General features: G+C 46.7%; 5 protein-coding genes across 6 annotated transcripts; 2 read left to right on the forward strand and 3 right to left on the reverse strand.

Annotated features, from left to right (window-relative positions):
• Positions 1–1,238: 1,238 nt before the first annotated feature.
• LOC120650338 (putative B3 domain-containing protein Os03g0621600) lies at positions 1,239–3,933 on the reverse strand. Of its 2 annotated transcripts, none has more exons than XM_039927442.1 (4): positions 3,561–3,933; positions 2,217–3,462; positions 1,944–2,134; positions 1,239–1,548 (listed from the first exon to the last, which is right to left on the reverse strand). In XM_039927442.1, the coding sequence occupies exons 2-4, from the start codon at positions 2,623–2,625 to the stop codon at positions 1,309–1,311; spliced, it is 840 nt and encodes a 279-aa protein (XP_039783376.1). In that variant the 5' UTR covers positions 2,626–3,462; positions 3,561–3,933; the 3' UTR covers positions 1,239–1,308. The 2 variants fall into 2 exon arrangements, with proteins under 2 accessions (XP_039783376.1, XP_039783375.1); XM_039927441.1 differs by having other exon boundaries at positions 2,217–3,468.
• A 153-nt stretch (positions 3,934–4,086) lies between these two features.
• On the reverse strand, positions 4,087–5,880 carry LOC120650337 (UDP-glycosyltransferase 92A1-like). Its single transcript, XM_039927440.1, has one exon. The coding sequence runs from the start codon at positions 5,769–5,771 to the stop codon at positions 4,383–4,385; it is 1,389 nt and encodes a 462-aa protein (XP_039783374.1). The 5' UTR covers positions 5,772–5,880; the 3' UTR covers positions 4,087–4,382.
• A 945-nt stretch (positions 5,881–6,825) lies between these two features.
• LOC120650339 (replication protein A 14 kDa subunit-like) lies at positions 6,826–8,775 on the forward strand. The gene is made up of 3 exons (XM_039927445.1): positions 6,826–7,022; positions 7,334–7,591; positions 8,475–8,775. Exons 2-3 carry the CDS (start codon positions 7,336–7,338, stop codon positions 8,534–8,536), a joined length of 318 nt encoding a protein of 105 aa, XP_039783379.1. The 5' UTR covers positions 6,826–7,022; positions 7,334–7,335; the 3' UTR covers positions 8,537–8,775.
• A 1,282-nt stretch (positions 8,776–10,057) lies between these two features.
• On the reverse strand, positions 10,058–23,164 carry LOC120647747 (putative B3 domain-containing protein Os03g0621600). Its single transcript, XM_039924600.1, has 6 exons — positions 23,090–23,164; positions 21,718–21,748; positions 12,498–12,625; positions 11,345–11,762; positions 11,063–11,250; positions 10,058–10,652 (listed from the first exon to the last, which is right to left on the reverse strand). Exons 1-6 carry the CDS (start codon positions 23,162–23,164, stop codon positions 10,398–10,400), a joined length of 1,095 nt encoding a protein of 364 aa, XP_039780534.1. The 3' UTR covers positions 10,058–10,397.
• A 2,456-nt stretch (positions 23,165–25,620) lies between these two features.
• On the forward strand, positions 25,621–26,061 carry LOC120647748 (formin-like protein 14). The gene has a single exon (XM_039924601.1). It carries the CDS (start codon positions 25,621–25,623, stop codon positions 26,059–26,061), a length of 441 nt encoding a protein of 146 aa, XP_039780535.1.
• The last annotated feature ends 994 nt before the right edge of the window (positions 26,062–27,055 follow it).

Below are 27,055 nucleotides of genomic sequence, written 5' to 3' on the forward strand. Positions count from 1 at the left end.
GAGCACAAAACTTCTCACAACCGAAATCGGGCCTCCTCAACAATCTCCTTGAAGGTGCTCCACGAAATCCTCTTCTCTAAGCTGTCTAGGGAGCGGCAACTCCCAAGAGTAACAAGTTGATGACGCTTGCTTGAAGTTTCCCTAATGCCACAAAACTCAAACTCTTGATGCAATGCACTAGGAAGCTCTCACACCCTCAAGAATGCAATCTCTAAATAAGTGTGTGTGAGAGGGATGCCTTACCTCTAATGTGTCAAAAAAGCAGTACAAATGGCCAAGAGAGACACCCAATGGCCGGGCATTGGGTATATATAGACATCCCTTCAAAAACTAGCTGTTACACTCTTTTCTGCGAAGTCGCGGACCATCCGCGTTTCAAAAACCGGACCGTCCGCCGTTATAAACCAGTGAGTCAGAGTGCGTTTAATGCATGTCAGAACTAGCCGTTAAGCCCTGGCGGACCGTCCGCGCCCCAGGGGCGGACAGTCCGCGGTTATGAGATCTGACTCACCAGAGACAAACATGCTCTCTGGTATAAATACGAATTAGCCTGCGGACCGTCCGCGCCCCAAGGGCGGACCGTCCTCAGTTCACTTTTCAGCCCAAACCAGAGAAACAACCTCTCTGGTACAAATCTGAGATTAGCCGGCGGACCGTCCGCGCCCCATGGGCGGACTGTCCGCCGTTCAACTTTGAAGCCCACCAGAGAGAGACCCTCTCTGGTACAACTTTTTGAAATAAAGTGGCGGACCGTCCACCCACATAGGCCGGACCGTTCGCGAGCCCACTAGAGCAGCTCTCTGGAACGGGCGCGGACTGTCCTCCCCTCAGGTGCAGACTGTCCGCCGTTACTTAGTCAGCTCTCAAACTTAATCTATTTCAAATCTTTTCAAAACGCCGTTAGCCCTCATGCATGCAACTAGACATTTTGAGCAAAGTGGCACTAAAGACCCGTCAAGCATGAGTACACAACCCCTTTTGATAGTACGGCTATTTATCCAACAAATCCGGTCACTTTTCATCCACTAAACGCCTTGTGACCGGTAAAATACAGAAAGCCCTATTTTACCTTTGCCTTGAGCCCGAGCTTTGCTCATCATCTCCAAAACTCCATACGTTCACAACCAAATCTCTTTCATCCGTGGATCAACCTATACTCATTATCTCAAATGAAATTATTAATCCACAAACCATTGTCATTAATTACCAAAACTCGAATTAGGGGCCTATATGCTTGATCAAACAGAAACGGGAAAACTCCTCCAACAGCAAAAGATGGTACGACCAGCAGAACAGGTCTACAACATTTCATCTACTGCGGATGATATGCACATTCATCGTATACTCCTTGTTTCTCAGGAGCTCCAAGAGACAGATATCACCCAATTGCAAATTCTTGTCTGATGCGAACTGCTTCCACCCTTTCCAAAGCCTTGTATGTTTGCCGACCTTTGAACATCGCACGTCCCAAATTTTGCCACTGCACTGAAGCATCAGCTCTTTCTTCTCAAATCGAAGGTATGCATCAGCATATTGCCGAGCAAAGTTCTAATGCAGAGAGAAAGGGCGTGAGAACAGCAATTGAAACAAAGACATAAGTATTACAAACAGCAAAATCTTAATGTTTTCATTCTATCTGCAATATCAAGGCCCTGTTTAAAATGGAGATAGTTTTAGGAAATTTGATGAATTATATTGGCTCCTGCAATATTTATTTGTAGTACCAAATACTGGCCATCAAGAGTATGTGACACCCCTTGTTTTTGAAAGAGTACATTACCCAAATCGAAATTTCCCATCAAGAACACATATTAGTATAAATGTGCAATCAAAACAAATAGAGGAATACAGTTCCTTATTCATGTTGACTGCAGTGCGAACATACATGTTTGGGAAATCTATTCCAATCAAGTATACACTCAAGAACAGGTATCTTAACTCACCATGCAACGACTTCTTCCATATATGTTGCTCTTCGTCATGACACAGACATGTATGGGGATTTCAGAATGAATTGCCCGGACTTTCTCTTTCACCTTTTGCTTCTGTGTACTAGTAAGATAGGTGCCACATGGTAAGATGTACTCTGGTACAAATTGCACTTTCTGATCTTCTTTGGGAAATGTAGCATCTCCTGCAACAACAAAACAATCCATAAAACCAAGAAGTCTAAATGTACATTCCATGATAATAAGACTGATATTCAGGGCGATAACCTGATGGTATGGGTAAAGAACTTGATGAACTGGTATCGATCACATTATGCCCCTGATTTGAGCTATCCTGCTGTTCCCATGCTTTATTTGCGCTTGGAGAAGATTTCATGAGGATATCATGATATGGGCTTGGCATGCCAACTGGTTCTTTCCTTTGTGATTTATGAGTAGCATCGATTACGACAGATGATAATTTCTCACAACCACTTGAATCAAAGATTAGAACCTTAAAATGAGATCTCTGATCATATTTGAATACCAAGAAGTCTCCCATATTCAAATCATGAGCACTGACAAATGCCTCCCATCCAAACCCAAGGGATACCTTACCCTGATTGTTGATTACTTGAACATCGAAACTGGAACCAACACGCGATTCTAGCTTAATAGTTCCTGTTATTTTCCTCATCAAACGTTGCACAAATTTCTGTGGTATGGTCTGCAGCAACAGGCCGATAACCGGACGAGTAAATTGCACATTAGATAAGCTATCTTAACCTCTCTTGCTCAAAAGGTTGGCTCAAAACACAGCTCTTGTGAAGTGAGGAAACAGTAGAAAGGCTTTTGTTGTTATTACTCCCCTTTGTCTATTAATATAAGGCATATCTTTGGAGAAAATCTTCAAAAATATACTTTGTCCTTTAGTTTCTCCTACAATATATTGTCAATTACTAGAAAATAAACATCTGAAAATTCTTCTGAACACGAATTTGTTGAGGCAATGTACTAAAACTAATCCATTTAAAATTTGGACCTTTACAAATCAAAATACCCCTTACATTGATGAATGGACAGAGTATATGAGTAGTTATGTTCATGCAGTCGTAAACCAATCCATTTCAGATGTCAAATATGTGAAGTAAGAGTAACCAGAGTGCATGGATTTGTGCATCTACAGATTCAATTGGATTTCGTTCCTATAGTTAGTTTACTACCATTGCTTCCAGAAAGAAAATGGTTCATTTAAAAGCGAACACAATTCACTAGTCTTTTCGTATTATATTAGTTGCATTTTCCTCTGGTCTCTGGATTAATGAGAAATTTAGAAAGCAGACTAAAGATACTGTAACTGTTAGGCCAGGTTTCCACTTTCAGAGCATATAATGAAAATTCCAGTGCAGTCGAAAAAAACAACCATAATCTTGAAGAAATGCTTGTCCTGATCAATTTCGTGATTCCAGTCGAAAAAGATATCCCTCTCCTTGCAGCTCTCACGTTTCTTGCTCATCTTGTAATCTCAGAACACCTGCATCTGCATCGAAGTGTTCTCAGCAAAGGAGAGACTAGAATAGGAAGGAGAGGAAGAAGGAAAAGCTTAGCCAACGGCAGAGAAACAAGTCCTACAGTGAGATTGCTGGATACTCCGCGGAGACGGGTTCCCTGAGAACCAGGGCCGCCCGGCAGGTCGGCAGCTCCTCCGGCTTCTTTACTGTACAATGGCGACTAAAACTAGGGAAGGCCAAGACCCAAGAGGCATGAACCCCGATTATAGCCCCTAGTTTTTTCTAATAATTTAGGAACATCATTTATGACCTCCGGAGACGGAGAAATTGAATTACCAAATTTTTCTGGAGTAGTATGTTTTAAAACCCACAACATATGCACTGACAAAATAATTAGTTAAAAAAAATATAAGTACCGAGGTATAAAAGCAAGAACAACTAGATGAATACACCCTCCATCCTGAAATTTATAGAGATGGAGATAAAATAGTTTAAGTTTAATAAATTTATAGAGACAAATATTAATATCTAACACATCAAAATAATTATAGAAATATATTTAATAATAGATCCAATTATTCTCATTTTAAATTTAAAATACTATTACTCTTTTCTAAAAACTTAATCAAATTTAAGACAGGTTAAACTTAGCACGCACAAAAATATCTTGTATTTCAGGATAACTAACTTCCATGGAATAAATAATGCATTACACTAACTCACGAGCTGATTTCACCACATTGTAATTTATTAAAATATAATCGTACTAATTCGCAATACATGCATGAATTATAAAAGTACTTTTCAATCAAGACAAATAATTGGCCTGGCGGCGAGCATACGAGCACGACAAGAGGTGGCATTGCTGCTCTGTTTTTCATTGCAGGCGCATGGCTCTCAAGAACTCGCGCAGCGCCGTCCTCGACGACCCGCCGTCCTCCGCTCACGCGCTCCGCATCACCTCCTGGACCTCCACGACGCGCCGCCGCATGGCCGCCGACGCCGCCGTGTTCCCCATCACCGTCTCCACGGCCTCGGCCACCTCGGACCTCCCCACGGCCGAGCTCTCGAGGTTCCCCCGCGCCACCTCCACGCCCACCCCCCACTCCTCCGCCAGCACCCGGACGTTGTAGAACTGCTCCGCCGCGAGCGGCCAGCCGATGACCGGCACGCCGTGCGCCAGGCTCTCCAGCACCGAGTTCCACCCGCAGTGGCTGAGGAACGCGCCCGTGGCGGCGTGCGCGAGGATCCGCACCTGCGGCGCCCACCCACGGACCAGGACGCCCCTGTCGCCGGCGCGCGCCCGCGCATCGAACCCCTCCGGGAGCCACTCGTCGCGGAACGCGCCGGCGATGTCGAACCCCACCGGCGGCCGCACGGCCCAGACGAACGGCCGGCCGGTGGCCTCCAGGGCCGCGGCGAGCTCCATCATCTGGTTGGGCTGGATGGTGTTCTGGGACCCGAAGGAGATGTACAGGACGGACGACGGCGGCCGCGAGTCCAGCCACCGCAGCAGGACGATGTCGTCGTCGGACTTGGCCGAGTCGTCGCCGCCGCGGACGAGGGGGCCGACGGGCCAGACCGGGACCACCTCGCCAAGGGCGCGGCGCATCATGGCGAGCCCCGTGGGCTCCAACTCCTCCACGGTGTTGGCGAGCACCGCGTCCGTGCGGTGCCCGTGGCGTATGATCCGCTGGTAGTACGCTGTCCAGCGGTCGCTCAGGTCGCCGCGGAGCAGGAAGGCCGGCGACAGCTGCGACCGGCGGAGCGCCACGCCCGGGTGCTCCGGCAGCCGGAGCGCGCCGTCGGAGCCAAAAAGCAGCGCCGGCATGTGGCTCCACAGGGCGTGGAAGATGGCCGTGCCGAACGCGCCGCAGGAGACGAAGAGCGCGTGCGCGCACCCGTGCCGCCGCGCGGCCCCCACCGTCCACGCCACGAACACGTCGGCGACGACGCAGACGTCGGCGCCGGCGCCGCCGCGGAGACCCGACAGGTAGGCGTCGAAGGCGGGCTCGAGAGCCTCGAACGCCTCGAAGAGCGTGATGAACGCCGGCAGCGGGAGGGAGCTGATGGACTCGCAGCCGGCGGGCAGGCCGTGGTCGGCCGGCACGAACGGCAGCGCGTGGAAACCGATCGAGGACTGCCGCCCCGCGTCCACGGCTGAGGAGGAGGAGCGCCGCAGCGCGGCGACGTTGCGCGGAGTGGAGACGACCGTGACGGCGGCATCCGGCAGCTCACGGGCCAGGAGGCGGGCGATGGCGAGGAAGCCGGCGAGGTGGCCCTGCCCGGGGAAGGGGAAGAGCACGACGTGTTTCTTTCTTGTGGTGGCCATGGACAAGGATGGGGATAGCTAGCTGCTGGACGAGATCGATCGAGCTGGGACCTGGGAATGGCGCGGCCTCAATCTCGAATCTCCAAACGAAGAGAGAGCATTGTATCTCCAGTCCAATCTCGACTGTGGTGTGAGCGACGCCACTGGTCTCAAACAAACATTGGAGTATGAAACTGGAGCCTGGGAATGCGGGAAAACAGAAAACATTGTACTTTGACTGTACATCGCTCACGTGATGAATTTTTTTTATCGCCTGAAGTATTTGTTTTGTATGCATGGGCCGTGGAGCCGTGGACGTGGAAGTAAGGCCCTGTTTTACTTCTCACCCCATAAATCACATAAACACAAAAAAAACATCACATCGAATATTTCGATATATACATAAAATACTAAATGAAGTCTATTTACAAAACTTTTTGTATGAATGGGCTGTAAATCGCGAGACGAATCTAATGAGCCTACTTAATCTATGATTTGCAACAGTGATACTACAGTAGCCATCCGCTAATCATAGATTGATCATGGATTAATTAACATCATTAGATTTGTCTCGCGATTTACAATCCATTTGTGTAAAAGGTTTTGTAAATAGACTTCATTTAGTATTTTAAATTAGCAAGATTTTATTTGCATGGTATGTACATGCACCCTGTTTTCTCTCACCGTGTTTGGCTGTTGTGGAGTGGGCTGCTATTGCCTGCAGCAGCAGCAGCCAGCAGCAAGCAGCGATCCAAACGGCAGCAGCAGCCAGCAGCTGCCGGAAGCAGCCCAGTAGCAACCAGCCCAACACGGACCATTCAAAATTAAAATAATATAGTTGGAGGCTAGAGCTTTCCGTTAGCTAGCGAGCTAATGTATCTCACAAGTTAAAATAGACATAAAACAAGCTAAATTCTTTCGCTTTTCAGTTATTTATCAAATTAAATCAATCGTTTATATGTATACATCTGCTCGTCTACCAATCAACACTGCTGCGTGCGGTGGAGCCGGAAAAAACAGTTAAGAACCTCTCGGGCTCAATCGACCTCGGCTCGGATGCTCCAGGCTCCAGCTTGAGGTGGCACGCTCGCTCGAGCTCGGCTCATTCACAGCCCTCCCGGCTCCTGCTCAGGGCTCAGGGCTCAGGGCCTCGTCTCTCCCTTCTCTCAGACTCTCCTTGCTCTTCCTTCCCTGGCGGCGACGACTGGGCGAGCGGCGACGCCATTTCTCACGTCTTCGCCAAGCCCTTTGCCGGCGACGAGCATCCTCCAGGTATGCCCGCCCCTTCTCTTTCCTTCTGCTGTGCGAGACGGAGCACCCCAAACCCTAACAAAACTATTTGTATTCGGATCCGAATCCAGTTACAATATATTACCTACCATGTGTAAACCTTTTGTCCTATGCTGGGTCCGCCCCTGATTGTTATGGTATGGGTATGGAAATGGTTACTCTAGCTGGCATGGATCCTGCAGTGCCATTTGTTGTGCAGATCCACGCACCCTGTTCGTTAGTTGGTAGTGCCGTCCTTGCGGTGGGCGGCAATTGATGAACTGAGTCGCTAAATCACAAGCCACGTTTTGCAGACATGGATGCGTCAGGCCTTCCAGCATTCGCCAATGGAGAGATGCTGAAGACGTTGGTTGGGCGAAGAGTGCGCACAGTGGTTCAAGTCCAGCGCCGTGAAGGCGGACTCCTTGTTGGGCAGTCAACTGACGGGCATCAGTTGATTATTAGAGGTGCCATGGATGTCCCTGTATCACACTTTATGGAGGTTTTTGGAACTGCTGAAGGCGACCAGTCTATCAGTGCTGAAATTTGCACAGATTTCGGCAACAACTTTGGTGAGATTTGGACACCTTTTGTGTTCATGATTAATACATCTGTTAACAGTTAGTATGCTCTAATTTGCAGCCATGGTTTCCTACCTTCAAGTTTGTTAGCTTTTACATGCTTTGATGGACAAGGCAGACTGTAGTGTATTTTTTTTTCTTGCTCCACCACAACCAGCCTGTGCGCAGGAAAAATAGAACTTGCTATTTCCCTGTTTCTGAGCTTTCTCATTTGGAACTCATCCTGTAACCATTGGCAGCAAGTAAAATTAGCAAGTCCGAACATAAATTGCCAGAGTTTTTCCTTTTTTTGGACTAAAACCCAAATTGGCTTGAATGATTTAGCTTCTAATTTTACCTTTGTGTGCCTGAACTATCTTTTGACAGTACTCCTATGGTCCAAAATGGTGTCACTACTGGACTACAATTGACCATCATCTTAGAATAGATTTCAGGATATCCAGTGGGACGTATAGCTCTTCTAGTTCATAAGCAAATCTCCTGATAATGTTGTTGGAGCCAAAATGCTAAATGTTTCAACATTGGTTTACAGCAGAGAAGTGCCAAGCTTCTCATGGTGGACTGCTTAGATTGTTGAACACCGGGCCGGGAGTCATAGAAAACCCTGTCCGACCCGGGTTCAAACCACGGCATCTGTTTAGAACAAATCCCAGGGGCAGTCTCCCCCCATGGTTTGAGTGTTTTTTAGAATTTTTACAATTGTGAAGCAATATCCATTAAGATGAGCTTATTATGCTTTCAAGTTTGTTTATGTTAGCTTTGTTCTTCTCATCTGATGGAGAAGTGTAGCTAATTGCATGCATGCCTCATTTTGTATCATGCTTCACTGCAACAGCTTTATTTTGCATGCGGTATTCTGATCATGTTCTTGTAGATGCTGAATCATTCAATGGACTGTGCAAGTTTGCGAACATGGTCAAGGAGCCGTTCCTGTAGAGTTCAGTATCTGACATAAGCTGATGTCTTAGATTTGAAGATTTGGCTAAATGTTTCTTCATAACTTCAGTGATCTGTTGCTGTCAGTATTGGGTATCTCTTATGACCTATTAATCTAAGCTATGTAACAAGGAAGACAAGTGACTCATGGTCTCATGTAGTAGATGAGATTACTGCGTTTGTTTCCTCCAAGCAAAACGAGCAGAAGCTTTATGTTAATGTCACTTGCATTTCTACCATGAGAAGCTGGCACTTGCATTTTCATCATGAGAAGTTGCTATGGCGCTCTCATGCATCATCATGAAGATCTGCATGTGCTTTGAGATGAGTACTGAAGTTCTAGAAACTAACTGCTAGTTTGATTGCCGTGATCTGAAGTTTGCTTATAAGTTCTTATTTGGGGATTACAAGGAATTTAATATAAGGCTTAATTTTGATCCCCGAACTTTGCTCAAAGGCTCGTTTTAGTTCCTGAACTATAGTTCCTGAACTATTAAAAGGGCCAATTCAATCCTTGAACTATTGTTTTGGGGTTCAACATGGTATTTGGTCTTAGGTGGCATGCCATGTTGGCATGACAAGTCAAGTTAGGTGGCATGCCATGTTGGCATGGCAAGTCAAGTCAGCTGGTCTAGTAATGCCACAAGTGAAATATCCAAAGTGCCCTCAATAGCCTTGTTGCTCCGGATGCTTTTTTGCATTGTCTGCCCAATCTCAGTATGTACTCATAATAAATTCATAATATTGGCTTGCTATTAGATTTAATTTACTACTAGTACTCTAGTATATACACATTTGTAAATTATACATGCTGAATTAATGTATCTACTGCTAGATATTCTTAGTTGCTCAGCACATGAATTAACTTTATGAATACAAGTGACTCCATAGCATTAGTAGCATATGAGAACAGGGACTATGGAATGTTGTTTTGCTCCAAGACCCACTATGCAAAGCCCTTGCCTCTGCTGCAAACATGGGAAGATGGTGTGGGAGGGCACTCCGGATATTTCTTGTGCAGTACCCCAGTCCAGCTGACGTGGTATGCCAACGCGGCACACCACCTAAGATGAGAGACTAGATTGGACTAAAAAATAGTAGTTCAAGGACTGAGTTAGCCCTTTTGATGATTTAGGGACTACAACGAACCTCTAAACAAAGTTTGGGGATCAAAATAGCTATAAAGCCTTAATATAATTAGGCTTGAGTAAATACTTTAGGCCGAATCTATAGGTTAGAGCAAAATTTCAGTGAGAACTAGTTACCATCACGGCACGTTCTGTTAACTGCAACGTACCTGTCGTATCTTTCTCCCAAATGCTTGGAGGTGACCTTTCATGCGATGTACTGATCTGCTGATGTAGATGAGGAAAATATGCATTTATTCATACATCACATCTCGTTGTATAATCTGCGCATCAGATGAGCCCTTTCTATCTATGAACATTCAATCTTTCTGCAAAACATTTAAGCCACAATCTCTTCTGCTTGTTGAGAAAAGATAATGGGAAAGGAACCAAATGCACCCAAGTGAACTTTATAGTTTATAGTGATTTGCAGGAAATCCCGTATCTTTTACAACCAAGGTCATGGCTTCATGAATCACGACGCAGCAATGCAGCATTTGGGGCCAAAAGGTATCTAAGCATCAGAGCAGGTCAGCCATACTTGTTACTGTAGCTAATTGCATGACAACAGAAACAAAAACATAAATGGATTGCAGGTGGGCCAGTCTGAGCTTGGCAAATATGAGTTAAACAAACATCCAACCACGGGACAGGTCAAGAATCAGCAAGGTCAGACCACAAAACTACAAAAGCAGCACTGCCGCGCCATCAACAGGGTGATAGCATGTCAAATTTCATTTTGCTCCAATGATATCCACATTCATCGCGTACTCCCTGTTTTCCAGTAGCTCAAAGAGGCAGAGATCTCCCACCTGCAAATTGTTATCACGAGCAAATTGTTTCCACCCTTTCACAAGCCTTTTGGCTCGTAAATTGCTCTTGCTCTTCTTAATTTGACACCACACTTCCCAACTCTTGCCACGGTGTTGAAGCAACAGTGTTTGGCCATCAAATGGAAGATATACATCAGCATATTCTCTTGATATGTCCTGATTGCAGTGGGAAATAGTTTATTAATGAAAACTGAAAATAGTTAAAGCTACTAGTACTTTCATCAAGATTGTAAATTTCTTCAGGGTGATTTCTTTAGAGCTAGTAGCACTTTCATCAAGATTCTAATAAATCTCTTCTAGGTTTTCTGATTTATATAATATAATCATATTAGCTAGGCCAAGAGATGGCGAGAAGGATTATGTTGTTTAATTTGGCCTGTGAGGGATTTGCTGGGCTGTGACTTATTAAAAACAAGATGGTGTTTGCTAAAAAGTTGAGTTCTCATATCCTGATTCTGTTCCACTAGATCTGCTTATCTGTTTCTGAACTTGTAGCTTGCTCTCTAATAAAGTCGAAGCAAAGCTGCAATATAATAGCAATCCAAGAACAAAGTTTCCTGGCTTACCATAGTTTGAGGCTTTCCCTCAATACTGGTCTTCTTCATGACACATCCGTAGATTGGGGTCTTGGAACAAATAGCTCGGACTTTCTCTTTCAGTTTCTTCTTCTGCACACAGGTGAGATAGGTTCGCCGTGGGAGGATGTAACTTGGAACAGAATGTGATTTATGAGCTTCTGTAGACATGAAACCTCCTACACCAAAAGGGGAAAAAGCGTGAGAGAGATGTGAAGTCATGATCTTGTAATTGTAAATCCTGCTCAAGATGGTTCAACATGGTGACTCAACCTGACAAGTCCGATAGGGAGGTTGAACTGGAGTTAACATTCATACTTCCCTCCCTTTGCTTCCAAGCTTTCCTTTTATTACCAGGTGATTTCATGGGAAAATCATCACAGCTCTTTGAATTCTCAATTTGTTCTTCCCCCTTTCTTCTGTCACAGATATGACATGGTGGAACTTTCTCGCAACAACTAAGATCAAAGATCAAAACCTTCAATCGGGGACTCCCATCATACTTGAATACCAAGAAGTCCCACATTTTCAAGTCATGGGCACAAACAAATGCTTTCCATCCAGTTTGAAGAACTACTTTGCCCAAACTCTCAGTTACTTCAACATCAAAAGTGCACCTCGTGCGTGATTCTAGCTTAACAGTTTTTCCTATTTTCCCTCTAATATGTTGCACGAACTTATCAGGGATGCCCTGTAGCAATGACATGGAACAAGTTCTTACGAGGTGTACAAATGCCAATCAACATTTTGGTTGAATTGAAGGGCTCATTGTCTTATAAAAAAAGTGAAATACATAACAAACAGACAGTAACTAAACACACAGAGGTGCCCACATCTAAGTGATTAATTCTCTTCATTCCTAGAAGGTGTTTAGCTATATTAAACTTCCAGGACGTTAAAAAAGTAATACTCAGGTTGCACAAGCATTCCTGTAAAAATGACACGCGCTATAATTGATGCTATTCTTTGTGACTGCTGTTAAAAACTGACTAGTAGTATTAGTTAGAACTGAACAACTGTAATGGAAAATTTCCAAACTCTGGTTTTTGCATTGGCACGAATCTAGTTAACCCAACAATATTCTAGTAGGAACAACTTCACGACGCTAGTACAGTAATATGGGTATGTGAGTGCCTTATCACCAACTTTAACAGCACAGCATCATGTGCCCAATCTAGTTAAATTTGCATCTATAACAAGTCAAATACAGAAAGCACAATTTTTTTTTGAAGACCAGAAATCACAATCTTTCGGTTCCATGTTTCTTTTGAACCCTGGCACTGGTCGCTGCAGCAAATGGTCACAGAAGAAAGATGGAGTTGCAAAAAAAAAAAATATTTCACTTCTTAGCAGGCAGACTCTGGTCAGACTAAAACCAAAAAAAAAAAAAAAACTTACAAGAAACACACTGCACTTGAAAACTTACCAATCGTTCATGGAAATCACCCGTCAAAACCTTGAAGAAATACCTGTCGTGCTCATCCGAACGATTCCAGTAGTAATGTGCATCCGTCTTCTTGCATCCCTTACCAGGCTTTCTAATCTTTACCACACCTTGCATCAAAGCATGTAGAATGCCAGAACAGAAATTTTAGGTACTTTAACCGCAGTAAAAGATTGGAGAAATGGAAGTACGTGCAATATGAGCTTAGATCGTATTCGTCTGGGGGAGAAAACGAGAGAAACCATGAAAGATAACAAAGGGGGGAAGGCAACGGAAGGATCAGGATCGGAACCGCAGCATGAGACCATGGATACAGAAACTCAAGAACAGAGCGACTCGAGGGAGCTTACCTGATGAGAGGTAAGTCACCAGAGGTCAAGTTGACAAGTACCTTGACCTCATATATTATTATGAGTGATTGTCGTGATGACTTGGAGATTTTGACGTGTTAGTTTGATTTTGACTTGTGTTTGTGTCAGACTAACCGCTGTGTGTGCGTTTTGTTTAGGTTCTTGTGTTTCCTTCTTCAGTGCCCGTGTGGAGCGTTAGCTGTTGACGGGTGGTCAACACGTGGAGTGGACTAACCGTGGTATAGTCGCGACTCTGTGGAGATTGCGCCGTGTGCTTGGTCTTTGGATTGCAGGTACACGGGCGTCAAGTGTCGACGGAGAGCTGCCGTGGAGGTGCTGTGGCCGATGGACCGTGCGGTGGACGGCGGTGAAGGGCAGCCGGGACCGGAGCTCAGGCCGGGCGGCAGCTGTGGCGTCTACTCCTGGATCGAGGGCGCAAGCGGCGACGGAAGGCGGGTTTCTTGGTTTGCGCCACAAAACCAAGCAGGCGGATGGCGGTTGAAGACGCCAAGTCGTGGAGGCACGGGCGTCGGTCTCGGGACTGGCGGAGGCGACGGGCGTCGACGGCGTACAGGGCCTTGCTGCGGGCGAGGAGGTGACGGGCGGCGGGCGGCGTCTAGGGCCGTCAGAAGGCCGAGGCGGGAACGATGTCTAGGGCCACGGCGTGGAGGCGGGAATCTTCCCGCGCGAGGAGTTTTGGCGGTTTTCTCAAAACCGGCCATCTACCCGGGTTTCACGGACCTTCCAAAACCGTGGACCAGATCTTCATCAAGATGGCGGCATCGTGGAGAAGACTTCGTTCCGAAGAAAGAACCTCAGCCGTCAGATTGGATCTTGTACAGGGGGATGCTGCAGACCAACCGGTCTGACCGGTCTCCGCGGGTATAAATACCCCTTCACTTGTATTAGGTTAGTGCGGCTTTTGTATCTTGTCCGTGGATTGCTTGTTCTTCCAGGCCGCCGCCCCTGTGTCTCTCTCCCCCCGTTCTTCTCTTTAGAGTAGGATTTGATTATGGATTTGTGAGACTTTGTATTGGATTTGATTGGGAAAGGAGGCCCCATCCTCCTTGTGCCCTCTGAGCTTTTGAATCAATCCAATCCCGTTCCTCTTGTGCTCTTTTGTGATGGATTTTCGTTTCATTTTTGGTGCACATGATCGTGACGGTTCGTAGAGATTCCCGTACCCCTAGCCTCGTCCCAAATCCTCTGGAATCACAAGTTCTCACGAATTGAAGTTTTTGAGTTCTTGAGAAAACCCCCATCCTTCTTGATCTTCCCTTAAATTCTCAAGTTTCTTTGATCTTTTGGGAAAGATCTCTTGGGGATATGTTGGTAGGTTAGTTGCAGAGATATCCTCCGAGTTTCACTGGATTTTGACTTCGTTTGCTCGAGATTTCTCTTTTGAAGTCTTGTTCACGGGTTTCTCTAGGTGGCCCCGGTCAGACCGGACGACAAGACCGGTCAGACCGATCTAGACCTGTTCAGGCCACGACCGGTCAGACCGGTCTGTTACACCGGTCAGACCGGTTCAGGCAGTCGAGTTCTGCGATTTGCATCGTATTGACTATTTTGCTTCCGCGCAGCTTCCTAGGGCTTTTCGCTAGGAGATAGCTAATCCATAGCTACTCTCTCACCCTAGGTTCGACGGCTTGTGGTGATTTTCGGGATATAGGCCGATGGATCGATTTCGAGAGAAATTTTGATCGGCTCTCATTCACCCCCCTCTGGTCGCCGGTTTCGGTCCCTCAATTGGTATCAGAGCTTGGTTGAGGTTTTCAGTACCTTAACCGGTTCGAAAACCACTTGGCGGCGTTTGTGGGAGTTTTGGCTTTAGGCTTTTTGTTTTGAGTCTTGGTTGCGCTAACCCTAACCATGCCTTTACGTTGGCACCAAGCTCTTCTCTTTGTGCTTCCTTGTCTCCAGGTTTGAGTGGTGAAGTGATGGCTTCGGGAGATGACCAAAAGATGAGGAGTGAGCTTGAAATGGAGCTGAAGACTGAGGAGGAGTTGAGTGCGAAGGAGCAAGAGATGGCCTTGCTGACGCTCTTGTTTGAGAAGCAACAAGAACCAGAAGAACTCAAGGACAAGCTTCTCAAGATGAGCCGAAGCCGTCTTGCTCAAGGTATACTTAGCCTGTTCACTCGTCTTTGTGCGCATGATGAGCATAGTGATGAGCTCATAAGAAAGATCGATAGACTTGAGGATTCTATTGCATCTTCTTCATGTGACTCTTGTGAATGTTTGCATGACGATCTTGTTGAGTCTCATGAGCTTTGTGATGCTTTACATAGAAAAGTTGGGAAGTTAAGGGATTCTTGCTCTAGGCTTAGATGTGGGCTTGTTTATTGGAAATCTCGTGCTTTAGCTCCATGCCTTGATTGTGTAGCCTTGCATAGGAAAAATGATGAACTGTGCTCCTTGCTTGCTTGTGCTAGATCTGAACATGAGCTTTTAGAGAAGAACCTTACCTCTAGCTTAGACCAATTAGAACATGCTAAGGCTTTGATTGTTGCCTCACATGTTGATCTTGATGTTGCTAGAGATGAGATTGCTTTGTTGCATTCCGTAGCTTCCTTGCCAGATGATGTTGATGATCATGCCATGCTTGATAAGAATGATTTGGATATGTTGCTTGCATGTGATTTTGAGCATGATCATTTGCACAATAATTTCTTGTCTAGCTTTGATACTATTGAACATGCTAAGGCTTTGCTTGATGTCTTGCACGATAATCATGATGCTGCTAGACATGAGGTTTCTTTGGTGCATTCTATTGCCTCTCTACCATGTGTTTGTTGCAATTCTTTGAATGCTAAGTTTGATGAGCTTAAGTTTGTCCACAACACTTGTGTAGCTGATCTTGAGCATGCTAGGGCTGAGATTGATGAGATGAGATGTAGGCCCAGCTGTTGCTCTTTTGCTGATGTTGATTGCCAGACCTCTTGTGCTTCAGATTCTTTGCATGATGTTGATGCCTCTTCTGGTGTTATTTCTTGCACATCGTGTTTTGATTTGAAAGTTGAGGTTATGGCTTTGGAGATCTTGTGCGATGATATGAGCGCTGAGTTGGTTGCGCACAAGGATATGAGTGCCAACCTTGAGAAGGAAGTTGACCTCTTGCGTACCACTTATGCCGAGTGCATCGAAAAGGAAATGGAGAACTTGAGAAATGCTCCGTGTGGTACTTGTGATTGGCTCAAATATCAAAATGAGGTTTAGGTCACAACATGCAAGGGTCTTTGTGCTAAGTTCCTTGGTTCTCACACTTCTCTCCACTCTGTTGCTGGCTTTTCTTCCCCCTTGCCACCAGAGTTAGATACTCATGTTGAGAGTGAATCCATGGACAAGAGCACTTGTGGTGTGGCTAAGGATAGCTCTTCCATAGCTAGTCCTAAGCTGTGTGTTGAGTCGGGTGATGTCCAAGGGAATTCACATGGCAATGGTGCTACTTCCATATTCGGGACTCAGATTCCCAAACCAAAATTCAAGTGCACTTTTTGCAAGAATGATGGACATACATTCGATTTCTGCTTCCGCCGTGTCAAACATGAGCGAAGAGTTCGAGCTAAGGCTTTTAGGAAGTCTCGTGGCCTTTCCCATGGCACGAGCATTCCTAGTGCGGGCACTAAGTTTCAGGCTAGTGCTCCTTGTGCTAAGTTCCAAGGGATCTCTCAATTGTCTGAGAATGGTGTGCCTTCCTCTAGGCCTTTGTACCATTGCACTTTTTGTGAGAGAGATGGGCATCAAGATAGCTCTTGCTATAGGCGTGCCAAATGCATCCGCCGTGCTCGGGCTTCTAGGCCGTTGGATGTTCATTGCCCTTCTCATGGCATGAACACTTGTGAGCCTTCTGAGAAGCAGTGTGCTAGCTCTAGTGAGGTAAGCCAGGGTACGTGTGTGGGTAAGTCTCAAAAGACCTTGGATGGTCATTGTCTCTTTTCCAGTGGTGACTCTCGTTTTCCTCGAATTTCTCCCGTGAGACATAACTCCGAGGATGTTTCAAAAACTATTTTGAACCCGCATTTGCATCATGCTAATCCTCGCATTATTATCCATGCTTCTCGTGATCATGTGGCCAAGTCTTGGGTTCCCAAGTACATGCTCGCTAACCCTTCGAGATCCAAGACTCGGGCTTCTTCTTCCTCTCTTTTGTAGGCGAGAGGACGCGGATGGAGAACATGTGCTCCACAGTTCTTGATCCTTTGCAAGGTAGATCAAGACAAGATGGTTCTCCATGCCGGCTGGTGACCCTATGGATCTTTGTATCATTTGTATATACATGAGCTTTTACTCCCTTGTTCTTTGTGTTTTATTTCGCATGTGCCCTATCTAGTCCCCCCCTTTTCTAGACTTATGCTCTGCTTTATTTGTTTTGATATCATATGTGGTCCCTCTAGGATTGTTCTATGGGTATCTTTTGTCTTGGTATACACCTAGATTTTCTATTGGTATCTCTATGCTCGGGTAGCCTGACTAACGCCTAACCATATGCTTGAGCTTGTTTTCTCTTGGTACTTGGCTTCCTCTTGTTGGTGTCTAGCTTTGTCTTGTGCTAGGTCCCAGTCTGTTGAGGGGGAGCTCTATCCCAAGTTTATGACCGTGATCCGGAGTTACTGCGCCGGCTGCAGGCTCCGGCCCCTTCTGCTTCAACTACCTCAGCTCAGGAGGACGATCCAGTACCACTACTTCCACTTCGATCGTTCACCTCTACAAGAACCTGTTCGAGCAGAAGGTGGACCCGCTGAGGACGCAGGAGAGATGACCTCGAGCTTGCTATGCTCTAGGTCCAGCGGGATCTTCATCGAGGTATGTAAGTGTTTGACTTGTACGATTTCTTCCCAGGATAGACTTGTCTGATTGTTACCTTTTCATGGTACTCAGTTGGATCCATTCTGGTCTAGTCCTGTGTGTCCTTGAGCCTATGTTTTTGCTGAGTGCTTCATTTGCTTAGCTTTTGGCTTGTCTTTGCCTTTCTCTTAGTTTTAGCTTGGTTAGTTGCATTGTGCATATGCATTGTACATGTTTGCATTTTGCATTGCTTCACTGCACTGGCATTCTTATATACACTGTTATGATCTTCTAGTGCTTGCTAGTGTAGTTTCTTAGACTTGATCATGTATAGCTTGCTCCACAGTATATGTCATATCATCTGAGTTAAGCTTTTATTTTTTATTTGAAAATCTGAAAACATGGTCACCCTGTCTTGGCTACTAGCATGATAGGGTGTATTGATGTGCTTTGTTATCTCATTCATGCTAGTATGGCTTGTATTCTTTGACATGAGCTAAAATTGTTAAATTTGTTCAAAATATGTCTGAAATGGAATGAAAAGATCCAGGTGGGATTGCTTGTCGCACTGATCGAGCTTTCGGGACGGCTCACATAGCACTAGTGAGAACCCGGGCAAGGCTGTGCATGACTGAAGCGAGTGCCTTAAGCTTCTGACTGCCTTTGGCATAGGCTTGGCCTCGTTGCTAAGTAAAGCATGACAAGCTTTCAACCCCTGGCAAAATCACTTGCTTGATAAGTTTTGATATGCAGAATTAATTCGTGATAAAATATAATGGCTGTTTTGGATCACCTTGTATGAGTTTGACTAGCACTGCTTTCTTTCTCCTACTTGCTGTTGCTAGATCATGGGTGATGCTTTTATATTTTGCTGAACTGAACTTGCTAGCTCTAGACTTGATTGATATATCCTGTTGAGCTAGATTCAGTTCCTGTTTATGAAGCACACATGCCTGTCACTCGATGATCATATCTTTATATGCCCGAATGTTTCACGTACACCCTCTACACAGCATTCATTGCATAGCATGCTTTGAGGGGGAGTAGGCATTCAGGTTGAGCATTTATCCAGGGGGAGTTGACAGTTTGAGTGCTGCACTCATGGGGAGTTGTGCATATTGTGAGAGGTTAAGCATTTTGGGGGAGTTTGAGCTTTTGCATGCTCTCGCATCGGTTGTGTTGAGCCTTTGCCTCTTTCTGGAGGAACCGGTGCTTTGCCATTGCATGACTGTGTTGAGCCCTGCCTCTTTCTAGAGGGGTCATGCTTTGTTGATCGGTTGCGTAGAGCCGTTGCCCATGTCTTTGGGGACCGATTTTTGGCTTTGGTTTGTCTCATTCCGTGTGATCCTTCTTGACTTTTCTTTGGCTTTTGATCATTTGGATGAGATTTTCGGGTTTTTACACTTCAAACCATTTCTTTGTGCTTGATTCGTGTCAAGTCACTCATCAAGGGGGAGAAATGTTCCAAACCATGTCAATAAATAACCATGTCAATAAATACCTTGGTTTGCTTGGTGATGAGTGATTGACAACGCTTGTCGAAATTGGTTTGAGTGTTTTGGTTCTTGGATCTTTCGAAGATGTCCTTTGACTCCTTGGCAGTGTTGAGCTGTGATCCTTTTCTTTGGAAGCCAAGCAGTTTTTCTGTGGAGTCTTCTAGATCCTTGCTCATGTCGAGTGGCCTTGTTCTTGGCTTTTATCTGGCTTTTGGGCACTCGCTTGGGTTGTTCTTGCTTTCAAGTCATCTTTTCGACAATGCACTCATCAAGTGGGAGATTGAGAGGTCAAGTTGACAAGTACCTTGACCTCATATATTGTGATGAGTGATTGTCGTGATGACTTGGAGGTTTTGGCGTGTTAGCTTGATTTTGGCTTGTGTTTGCATCAGGCTAACCGCTGTGTGTGCGTTTTGTTTATGTTCTTATGTTTCCTTCTTCAGTGCCCGTGTGGAGCGTTAGGTGTTGACGGGTGGTCAACACGTGGAGTGGACTAACCGTGGTGTAGTCGCGACTCTGTGGAGATTGCGCCGTGTGCTTGGTCTTTGGATTGCAGGTACACGGGCGTCAAGTGTCGACGGAGAGCTGCCGTGGAGGTGTTGTGGCCGATGGACCGTGCGGTGGACGGCAGTGAAGGGCAGCCGGGACCGGAGCTCGGACCGGGCGGCAGCTGTGGCGTCCACTCCTGGATCGAGGGCGCAAGCGGCGACGGAAGGCGGTTTTCTTGGTTTGCGCCACAAAACCAAGGAGGCGGACGGCGGTTGAAGACGCCAAGTCGTGGAGGCACGGGCGTCGGTCTCGGGACTGGCGGAGGCGACGGGCGTCGACGGCGTCTAGGGCCTCGCTGCGGGCGAGGAGGTGACGGGCGTCAAGCGGCATCTAGGGCCGTCAGAAGGCCGAGGCGGGAACGACATCTAGGGCCACGGCGTGGAGGCGGGAATCTTCCCGCGCGAGGAGTTTTGGCGGTTTTCTCAAAACCGGCCATCTACCCGGGTTTCACGGACCTTCCAAAACCGTGGACCAGATCTTCATCAAGATGGCAGCATCGTGGAGAAGACTTCGTTCCGAAGAAAGAACCTCAGCCGTCAGATGGGATCGTGTACAGGGGGATGCTGCAGACCAACCGGTCTGACCGGTCCATGGAACCGCGGGTATAAATACCCCTTCACTTGTATTAGGTTAGTGCGGCTTTTGTATCTCGTCTGTGGATTGCTTGTTCTTCCAGGCCGCCGCCCCTGTGTCTCTCTCCCCCGTTCTTCTCTTTAGAGTAGGATTTGATTATGGATTTGTGAGACTTTGTATTGGATTTGATTGGGAAAGGAGGCCCCATCCTCCTTGTGCCCTCTGGGCTTCTGAATCAATCCAATCCCGTTCCTCTTGTGCTCTTTTGTGATGGATTTTTGTTTCGTTTTTGGTGCACATGATCGTGACGGTTCGTAGAGCTCTTTGTAGTGATTCCCGTACCCCTAGCCTCGTCCCAAATCCTCTGGAATCACGAGTTCTCACGAATTGAAGTTTTTGAGTTCTTGAGAAAACCCCAATCCTTCTTGATCTTCCCTTAAATTCTCAAGTTTCTTTGATCTTTTGGGAAAGATCTCTTGGGGATATGTTCGCAGGTTAGTTGCGGAGATATCCTCCAAGTTTCACTGGATTTGGACTTCGTTTGCTCGAGATTTCTCTTTTGAAGTCTTGTTCATGGGTTTCTCTGGGTGGCACCGGTCAGACCGGACGACAAGACCGGTCAGACCGGCCTAGACCTGTTCAGGCCACGACCGGTCAGACCGGACGACAAGACCGGTCAAACCGGTCTAGACCTGTTCAGGCCACGACCGGTCAGACCGGTCCGTTGCACCGGTCAGACCGGTTCAGGCAGTCGAGTTCTGCGATTTGCATCGTATTGACTCTTTTGCTTCCGCGCAGCTTCCTAGGGCTTTTCGATAGGAGATAGCTAATCCATAGCTACTCTCTCACCCTAGGTTCGAGGGCTTGTGGTGATTTTCGGGATATAGGCTGACGGATCAATTTCGAGAGAAATTTTGATCGGCTCCCATTCACCCCTCCTCTGGTCGCCGGTTTCGGTCCCTCACCTGATGATGTGCGTCGTCAGAGGCCAAGCCTGTTGATGGAAGAATGGGGATGCCAAAGGGCCCCTTGAGACCTTCCAAGTTCCAATGCTCGAATAGCAGTTCTGCCAATGTGGTGTGAGCATTTATGCACTCCATCAAGCCCAATTTGCACAGCACTTACGAGGTCATTTCCCTTAGGGCATGTGCAACGGCAATTAAGAAGTCGTCTATATACGGTTTATCCCGTTTATCAAGATGATTAAATGTGAAAACGGTTTGTGCCGTCGTCTCGCGAGACGACGGCGTTGGCTCGTGCTCAGAGGCCAAATCGACGCTGAGGAAGCCGTTGTAGCTGCAGCTTCGACTCACCTACGGTGGCGAGGGATCCGGTGTGCTCCGATGTGCTGTGCGCGCGAGCGTTTTGGCACGGGAGAATCTGTCGAAGGAGCTAATCTCGCCGCTCGCACCGGCTCGCCGGAGGTGGTCTGCGCCACCACTCTCACCTGCCCACCGGAGGTGGCCGATGCGCCGCCGCTAGCGGGTGCCGGCTGGAGGAGGCCACTGCGCCACCGCTCACGCCTGCCCGCGCTGCGCCACCGCCGCGCCCTCTGCATCACGCGCTCGCCACCACGCCTGCAACCCCCTAGCCAGCATGCCTGCAGCCTGCTGCGTGCTCTCCCTGGCCACCACTTGAGAGGAAGAAGAGATTCAACGGAGAGAGGATGAGAGAGTTCATGGGACGACACAACAAACGGATAATATTGGGGCACTGGATTTTGTAGAAAAAAAAGGTCGCAGAGGGGAGATAAGGTTGGGCCATCATTGGCTCGTGGGTGTAGGACTGTAGGGGGTCTTTTTTATTTTTTTATTTTCTATTAGTTTTTAACTTTTTTCTATTCATCTTTTTTTATTGATCTCAATTGTTTCAAAGATGCAACAAAAATGCATACAAAGATCTTATTTAGACTAGATCATGGTCACATATATTTATTAAATAGTTTGTAGACGGCTAAATATACGATTCATTGTACAAACTGTCTATTTATTGTCTGTGTATGCTGTTCAATGTACTTACAGACGGTAGCTGTCTGCACCATTGTACATGCCCTTAGGAGTTTGCATACGGGTTTTATTCTAATTAAATGAGATGCTGCCTCAGCTAAGACCAATCTCAGTGAGAGTGTCATGAATATTAAGTTTGCTAATATATATCAATAATACGAGGAGAGAGAATAGTGAAGTGTCATGAAATGTGAGAGAAGTATTATCACCATGACACTCCATTGGCACAGTTTCAGTCTAGATAACTGTGTCGATGCACAAATGATGAAAATAGACGTGTTTGGAGAACTAACCCTTGGCTATTTGGGCTAGAGCTATTTAGCTCAAGCAAATAGCCCTTCACATGTTTGAATCCAATAGTTATTTGGCTCATAAAGTATTTTTTTCATCATTTAGGTGCCACTTTTTCAAGAGTGAGAGTGAGAGAATAAGTGGAGTCCACTCAAAATAGCTCAAATAATAGTTTTTTGAGGTGAGTTATTTGCAAATAGCCAAGAACTAGCCCTCATATTTGAAAAGTTTAGACTATTTTAAGCTAAAAAAGGTGGGTTAGAAATAATCCCTGTGATCCAAACATGTCCAATATTGTAACATGACAATATACTAATTATGAGGAAAGAAATAAGAGCAGTTTCATTAGGCCTCCTCCAACAGACAGTGAAGTCGCCAGCTAAATAGTTTGTTTAATCGATGAACAGTGCAAAAACATCCACGTTAGCGCTGCAATAACCATCTAGGAGAGTGCTCCCCCCCTCACATGCACAGATTCCGAGATACTGATGCTACTGTGCGGGCTGGTGAAATCGCCCGTACCAGCGGGTTGCCGCTGGAGGAGATTGGTGGTACTTTCTCGCAGACACTAGGATCAAAGATCAGAATCGAATTCATTCTAGAGATCATATCCAATCGTACATTCATACTTCAATTCCAAAAGGTCCAACATATTCAATTTATGGAGTAGTTAGAGAAAATTTCTCATTTGACACTACTAAAGTTATTTACTGCGTTCGGCAGGCTGGAGCTGGAGTAGTGTGAGAGAAAAATACTGTTGGGCTGGCTGGAGCTGGAGCTAGTGACTGGAGTGGTGTGACAGAAAAGTACTGTTGAACTGGAGCTGGAGCAACAAGCCGAATGCAGTGATTGATTCCTTCTTTGATCCTCAAAAGTTCAAAATTCCCTATTTGACACTCGATCATTTAAAGGAGTAATGGTGTTAAGTGGCTAATGAAAAGCCCATTGTGCCCCTATAAACTTAACTAAAATGTTTTAGCATCTATACAATCAGTAAGTTATATTTGTAATAAGGGCATTGTTTCGGCATCATTTTTGGATCTGAGATAATGTTTATGTAAGGCGATATCATTTTTTATGCAAGTGTACAGCTAAAAGATTGATGAATGGGCCTTCCATCTTCCTGTTCACTGCAGCAGCAAGCGTCTGTGACCGGAGCCAAGCCAGTTGCCGGCTCCCCTGCATCCTTGGTGGCGTATGGCCTGCTTGAGCGCCTGAGCTCGTGCCCGCGGTATGAGCAGCGTGCGTTCCCGAGATGTTGCGCGGCCGGCCACCCCTACGAGAGCCGCCACCCTTCGCTGGCTCCAGACCGCACCGCCGCCGTCGGAGCTTGATGGAGGGGTCTCGGCGGCGCTGGGCTGTCGCCCCCCTCAGTGCCGCGGCTGGCGGTCATAGTGCTCCTTAGTTTTCGCAGTGTTGGTCGCTGCCTGAGATGACGAGTAGGGGTGAACTGGCGGTGCTGGGCGAAAACCTAAGCCAACATCTGTTGGAGCCGACGATAGCGACACCCTTGGGTCCGCAATCTTTGTTGGAAGTGTCGTCGAAGGTGTCACCTCCCCACCCTATGGATTCTCCGGAGGAAACTTTGCCTGGATAATCTAGGTGAGCGACTGTGGCGTCATATCCTCTCTGGTCGCGTCGTCTTGGAGTTTGCACATCATCCCGATGAGGATTGGCTCAAGCAGAATGTTTCGGCACTCATGTGCAAGTATATGAATTGAAAAGGACAAACAACGGATCATCCGGACATCAAGCTTCTAAGCAGATGAATGATATGATGGATTGATACAAACAATGCAAGATTGAAACGAGAACGAAGAAGAAGATTTTTGAAACTTAGTCTTCTAGATTTCTTTCTTTGTTTTATTACTTTTTATTTTTGTATTTGTGAAATCTCTCATTTGAGGTCTAGAGTCTAAGAACTCTTGTAATTTTTCTGGTTATAGTTGTTCTTGTGAGCGAATGATTAAGGCCAGAACTCTTTTCTTAATTAAATTTTTTTTGAAAAGTGCGCGTGGCTGGCGGCGCCGCTCGAATCTGCGAGTGACGCGCTAAGAGCAAGTATAATAATGTCAGCTGGCGAAATGAACTTCCACAGCATCAAAATCAAATATGGAGGAGTGAGAAATCAAGAAAGAAAATGGAACGGGCGAGTTGTGAGTCGCTGGCGTAAAGCAGTTGGATGGGCGCGCCTGCACTTCCATTGGCTCCGCCGCTGCTGCGCTCAGTATTTAGTAGTCACATGTGTTGCACTCCTCCCTATTACTGCACTACTGCATTTAATGAGTGCCATGCTAGCCTTTCTTTGCGCTGGCTGGTGGCGACTCTACTAGCCATGTTTTAAGAGCAAGACTTATACTTCCAGCCGGCTGAGAGCACATGCTCACCAGGTCGCAGCGCGCACATTTAATGCATTGCCTTTCTTTGCGCTGGCTGGTGGCGACTCTACTAGCCATGTTTTAAGAGCAAGACTTATACTTCCAGCCGGCTGAGAGCACATGCTCACCAGGTCGCAGCGCGCACATTTAATGCATTGCAATGAGAGCGTGCGTGTTTTCACCGGCTCCCAACGGAGAGCGGACGATTCGGCGGCCGCCCGCTTGCGCTCTCTCTCCTCTCCACGTCGGCACCAGCACGTAAGGCTGTTCGTGCCGCGAGCGAGCCGCCCGTGTCGCCGGCGCCCCTGCGGCGCTGCCCGAGCTCGCGTCGCCTGCGGGCGCCGTGGTCGCCGCCGTCGCGTCTGATCTAGGTATTGCGAGGGTGAGCAGGGGAGGGAGCCGCAATTTTTGCAATTTAGCCCTTTTCATAAAAGAATTTCACATATAGGACTTTTTTGTAACTTTTTGTACAAATGGACCCTGGGGGTCGGCGTCGTAAACTACAGCGCCGAGCTAACACGTCTCGGCTCCACAGATCATGGCGCCGAGGTGCCACGCTCGCACAATCACCTGGCCAACCTGGCATCCGACGTGGCCCTAGGCTCGGCGCCGTGGATCTTGGCGCCGAGATCGGCGCCACCATTCTCGGCGCCGAGCCCTTTTTACCATCGGGCAATGGGGGTAGTCAATCCATTTGACAGCGCCGCCCTCCCGCCGTTCACCCCGCCCCAGCCCTCGCCCCCGCCGCTGCCGTCGTCCCTCCCCGCCGGGGCCGCGCGCCGTCGTCCCCGAAGCAAGGCGCCGGGGCCGGGCGCTGTCGTCGTCGCCCCTCCCCCGAAACCAGGCACCGGGGCGGAACTAGGCACCGGGCCTTCCTCCCCGGCCCCGCCCTCAGCCCCGCACACGCCACCGCCGCCGTCGTCCGCAGTCGTCCTCCCCGCCTCAGCCCTCGCCAGCCGTCCCTTGCCTCGGCCCTCCCCCGAAACCAGGCGCCGGGGCCGCGACCGGCTCGGAGGGCGGGCGGGCAGTGGCCGGCCGCTGCGTTCCGCAGCCTGCTGCCGCGCCCCGGCCGGAGCCGACGCCGGGGTGGGGGAGGTGAGGCCCGCCGGCGGTTGAGGCCCCCCTCCAAGGTACAGAAGTTTTTCCTTTTTTTTGCAAAATAGTAACACTGAATATTAATGTAATTAGTTGATTTGAGATAGTTGTTTACTACAACTAGTTTGATCGATATTTAGTTGACATACTTAGCTATCAATTTATGTAGTTTAGTTATCAATTTTATTTAGAAAATGAAGGTAGTCAGTGGCGGAACCAAGATTTTAATCTTGGGTAGTCCAAACAAGTACATGTGTTAATATTTTCTATATTTTACATAAAAGTTTGTTAAATTATTAATAAGTACTAAAGGAAATCACAAAATTTAGGGTAGTCCTAGGACTACCGTGCTACCCTGCTGGGTCCGCCACTGGGTAGTAATGGACGATAATTAGTTTTCTTAGAAAATTACTATAGTTAGGTATCAAGTTATATAGAAAATTTATTTACTTCATCTTTAGAAGTCTTTTTGGATTATAATTAGTTTAGTTCACATAGTTATTTAGTATAATTAGTTTAGTAGTTATAGTTATTGACTATAATTAGGTTAGTTGATATAGTTATTGATTACAATTAGGTTAGTGGATATATTTACTTATGTAGTTCACTAATATTTTTAGAAATGTTAAAGTAGAAAAGAATGATATTTAGTTTAGTTAGGAAATTAATACAATTAGCTATCAAGTTTAGATAGAAAATTTATGTATAGTGATATGAGCAAGTTTAGTTAAGAAATGCGTCAATCTAATTACAAGTTTCGTGTCGTGCACACTAACTAGATGGACAATGTAGTGACCGTTTATCATGGAGGGATTGTGGAGATTGAACAGTTTTCGAATGTCACATTTGTTGGAATGGAGAGTGTTTCTTTGATGTTTGATACTCGGCCGCTGTTTAGTGAGCTGATTGCTAGGGCTCGTGAGGAGCTAGATTGGAATTCAACAGATGATGACATCGCAGTTGTTGGGGTATTGCATTATGGTAAATCTGGCCGAGTTTTTAGCCGGCAAGTCCG

This window comes from Panicum virgatum, chromosome 9K (assembly GCF_016808335.1).
Source record: "Panicum virgatum strain AP13 chromosome 9K, P.virgatum_v5, whole genome shotgun sequence".
NCBI lineage: Eukaryota > Viridiplantae > Streptophyta > Magnoliopsida > Poales > Poaceae > Panicum > Panicum virgatum.

What these genes read in the sequence shown, in the direction of transcription:
- LOC120650338 (XM_039927442.1), bottom strand. Translation starts at nt 2,625, where the DNA reads ATGAGGAAAATAACAGGAACTATTAAGCTAGAATCGCGTGTTGGTTCC. An exon ending in TTCTTTACCCATACCATCAG is followed by an intron (nt 2,135 to 2,216) that starts GTTATCGCCCTG and finishes TTGTTGTTGCAG; the next exon opens with GAGATGCTACATTTCCCAAA. An exon ending in ATGGAAGAAGTCGTTGCATG is followed by an intron (nt 1,549 to 1,943) that starts GTGAGTTAAGAT and finishes TCTCTGCATTAG; the next exon opens with AACTTTGCTCGGCAATATGC.
- LOC120650337 (XM_039927440.1), bottom strand. Translation starts at nt 5,771, where the DNA reads ATGGCCACCACAAGAAAGAAACACGTCGTGCTCTTCCCCTTCCCCGGG.
- LOC120650339 (XM_039927445.1), top strand. Translation starts at nt 7,336, where the DNA reads ATGGATGCGTCAGGCCTTCCAGCATTCGCCAATGGAGAGATGCTGAAG. An exon ending in AGATTTCGGCAACAACTTTG is followed by an intron (nt 7,592 to 8,474) that starts GTGAGATTTGGA and finishes ATGTTCTTGTAG; the next exon opens with ATGCTGAATCATTCAATGGA.
- LOC120647747 (XM_039924600.1), bottom strand. Translation starts at nt 23,164, where the DNA reads ATGAATTCGATTCTGATCTTTGATCCTAGTGTCTGCGAGAAAGTACCA. An exon ending in CTCCCTATCGGACTTGTCAG is followed by an intron (nt 11,251 to 11,344) that starts GTTGAGTCACCA and finishes CTTTTGGTGTAG; the next exon opens with GAGGTTTCATGTCTACAGAA. An exon ending in AGGGAAAGCCTCAAACTATG is followed by an intron (nt 10,653 to 11,062) that starts GTAAGCCAGGAA and finishes CACTGCAATCAG; the next exon opens with GACATATCAAGAGAATATGC.
- LOC120647748 (XM_039924601.1), top strand. Translation starts at nt 25,621, where the DNA reads ATGGGGGTAGTCAATCCATTTGACAGCGCCGCCCTCCCGCCGTTCACC.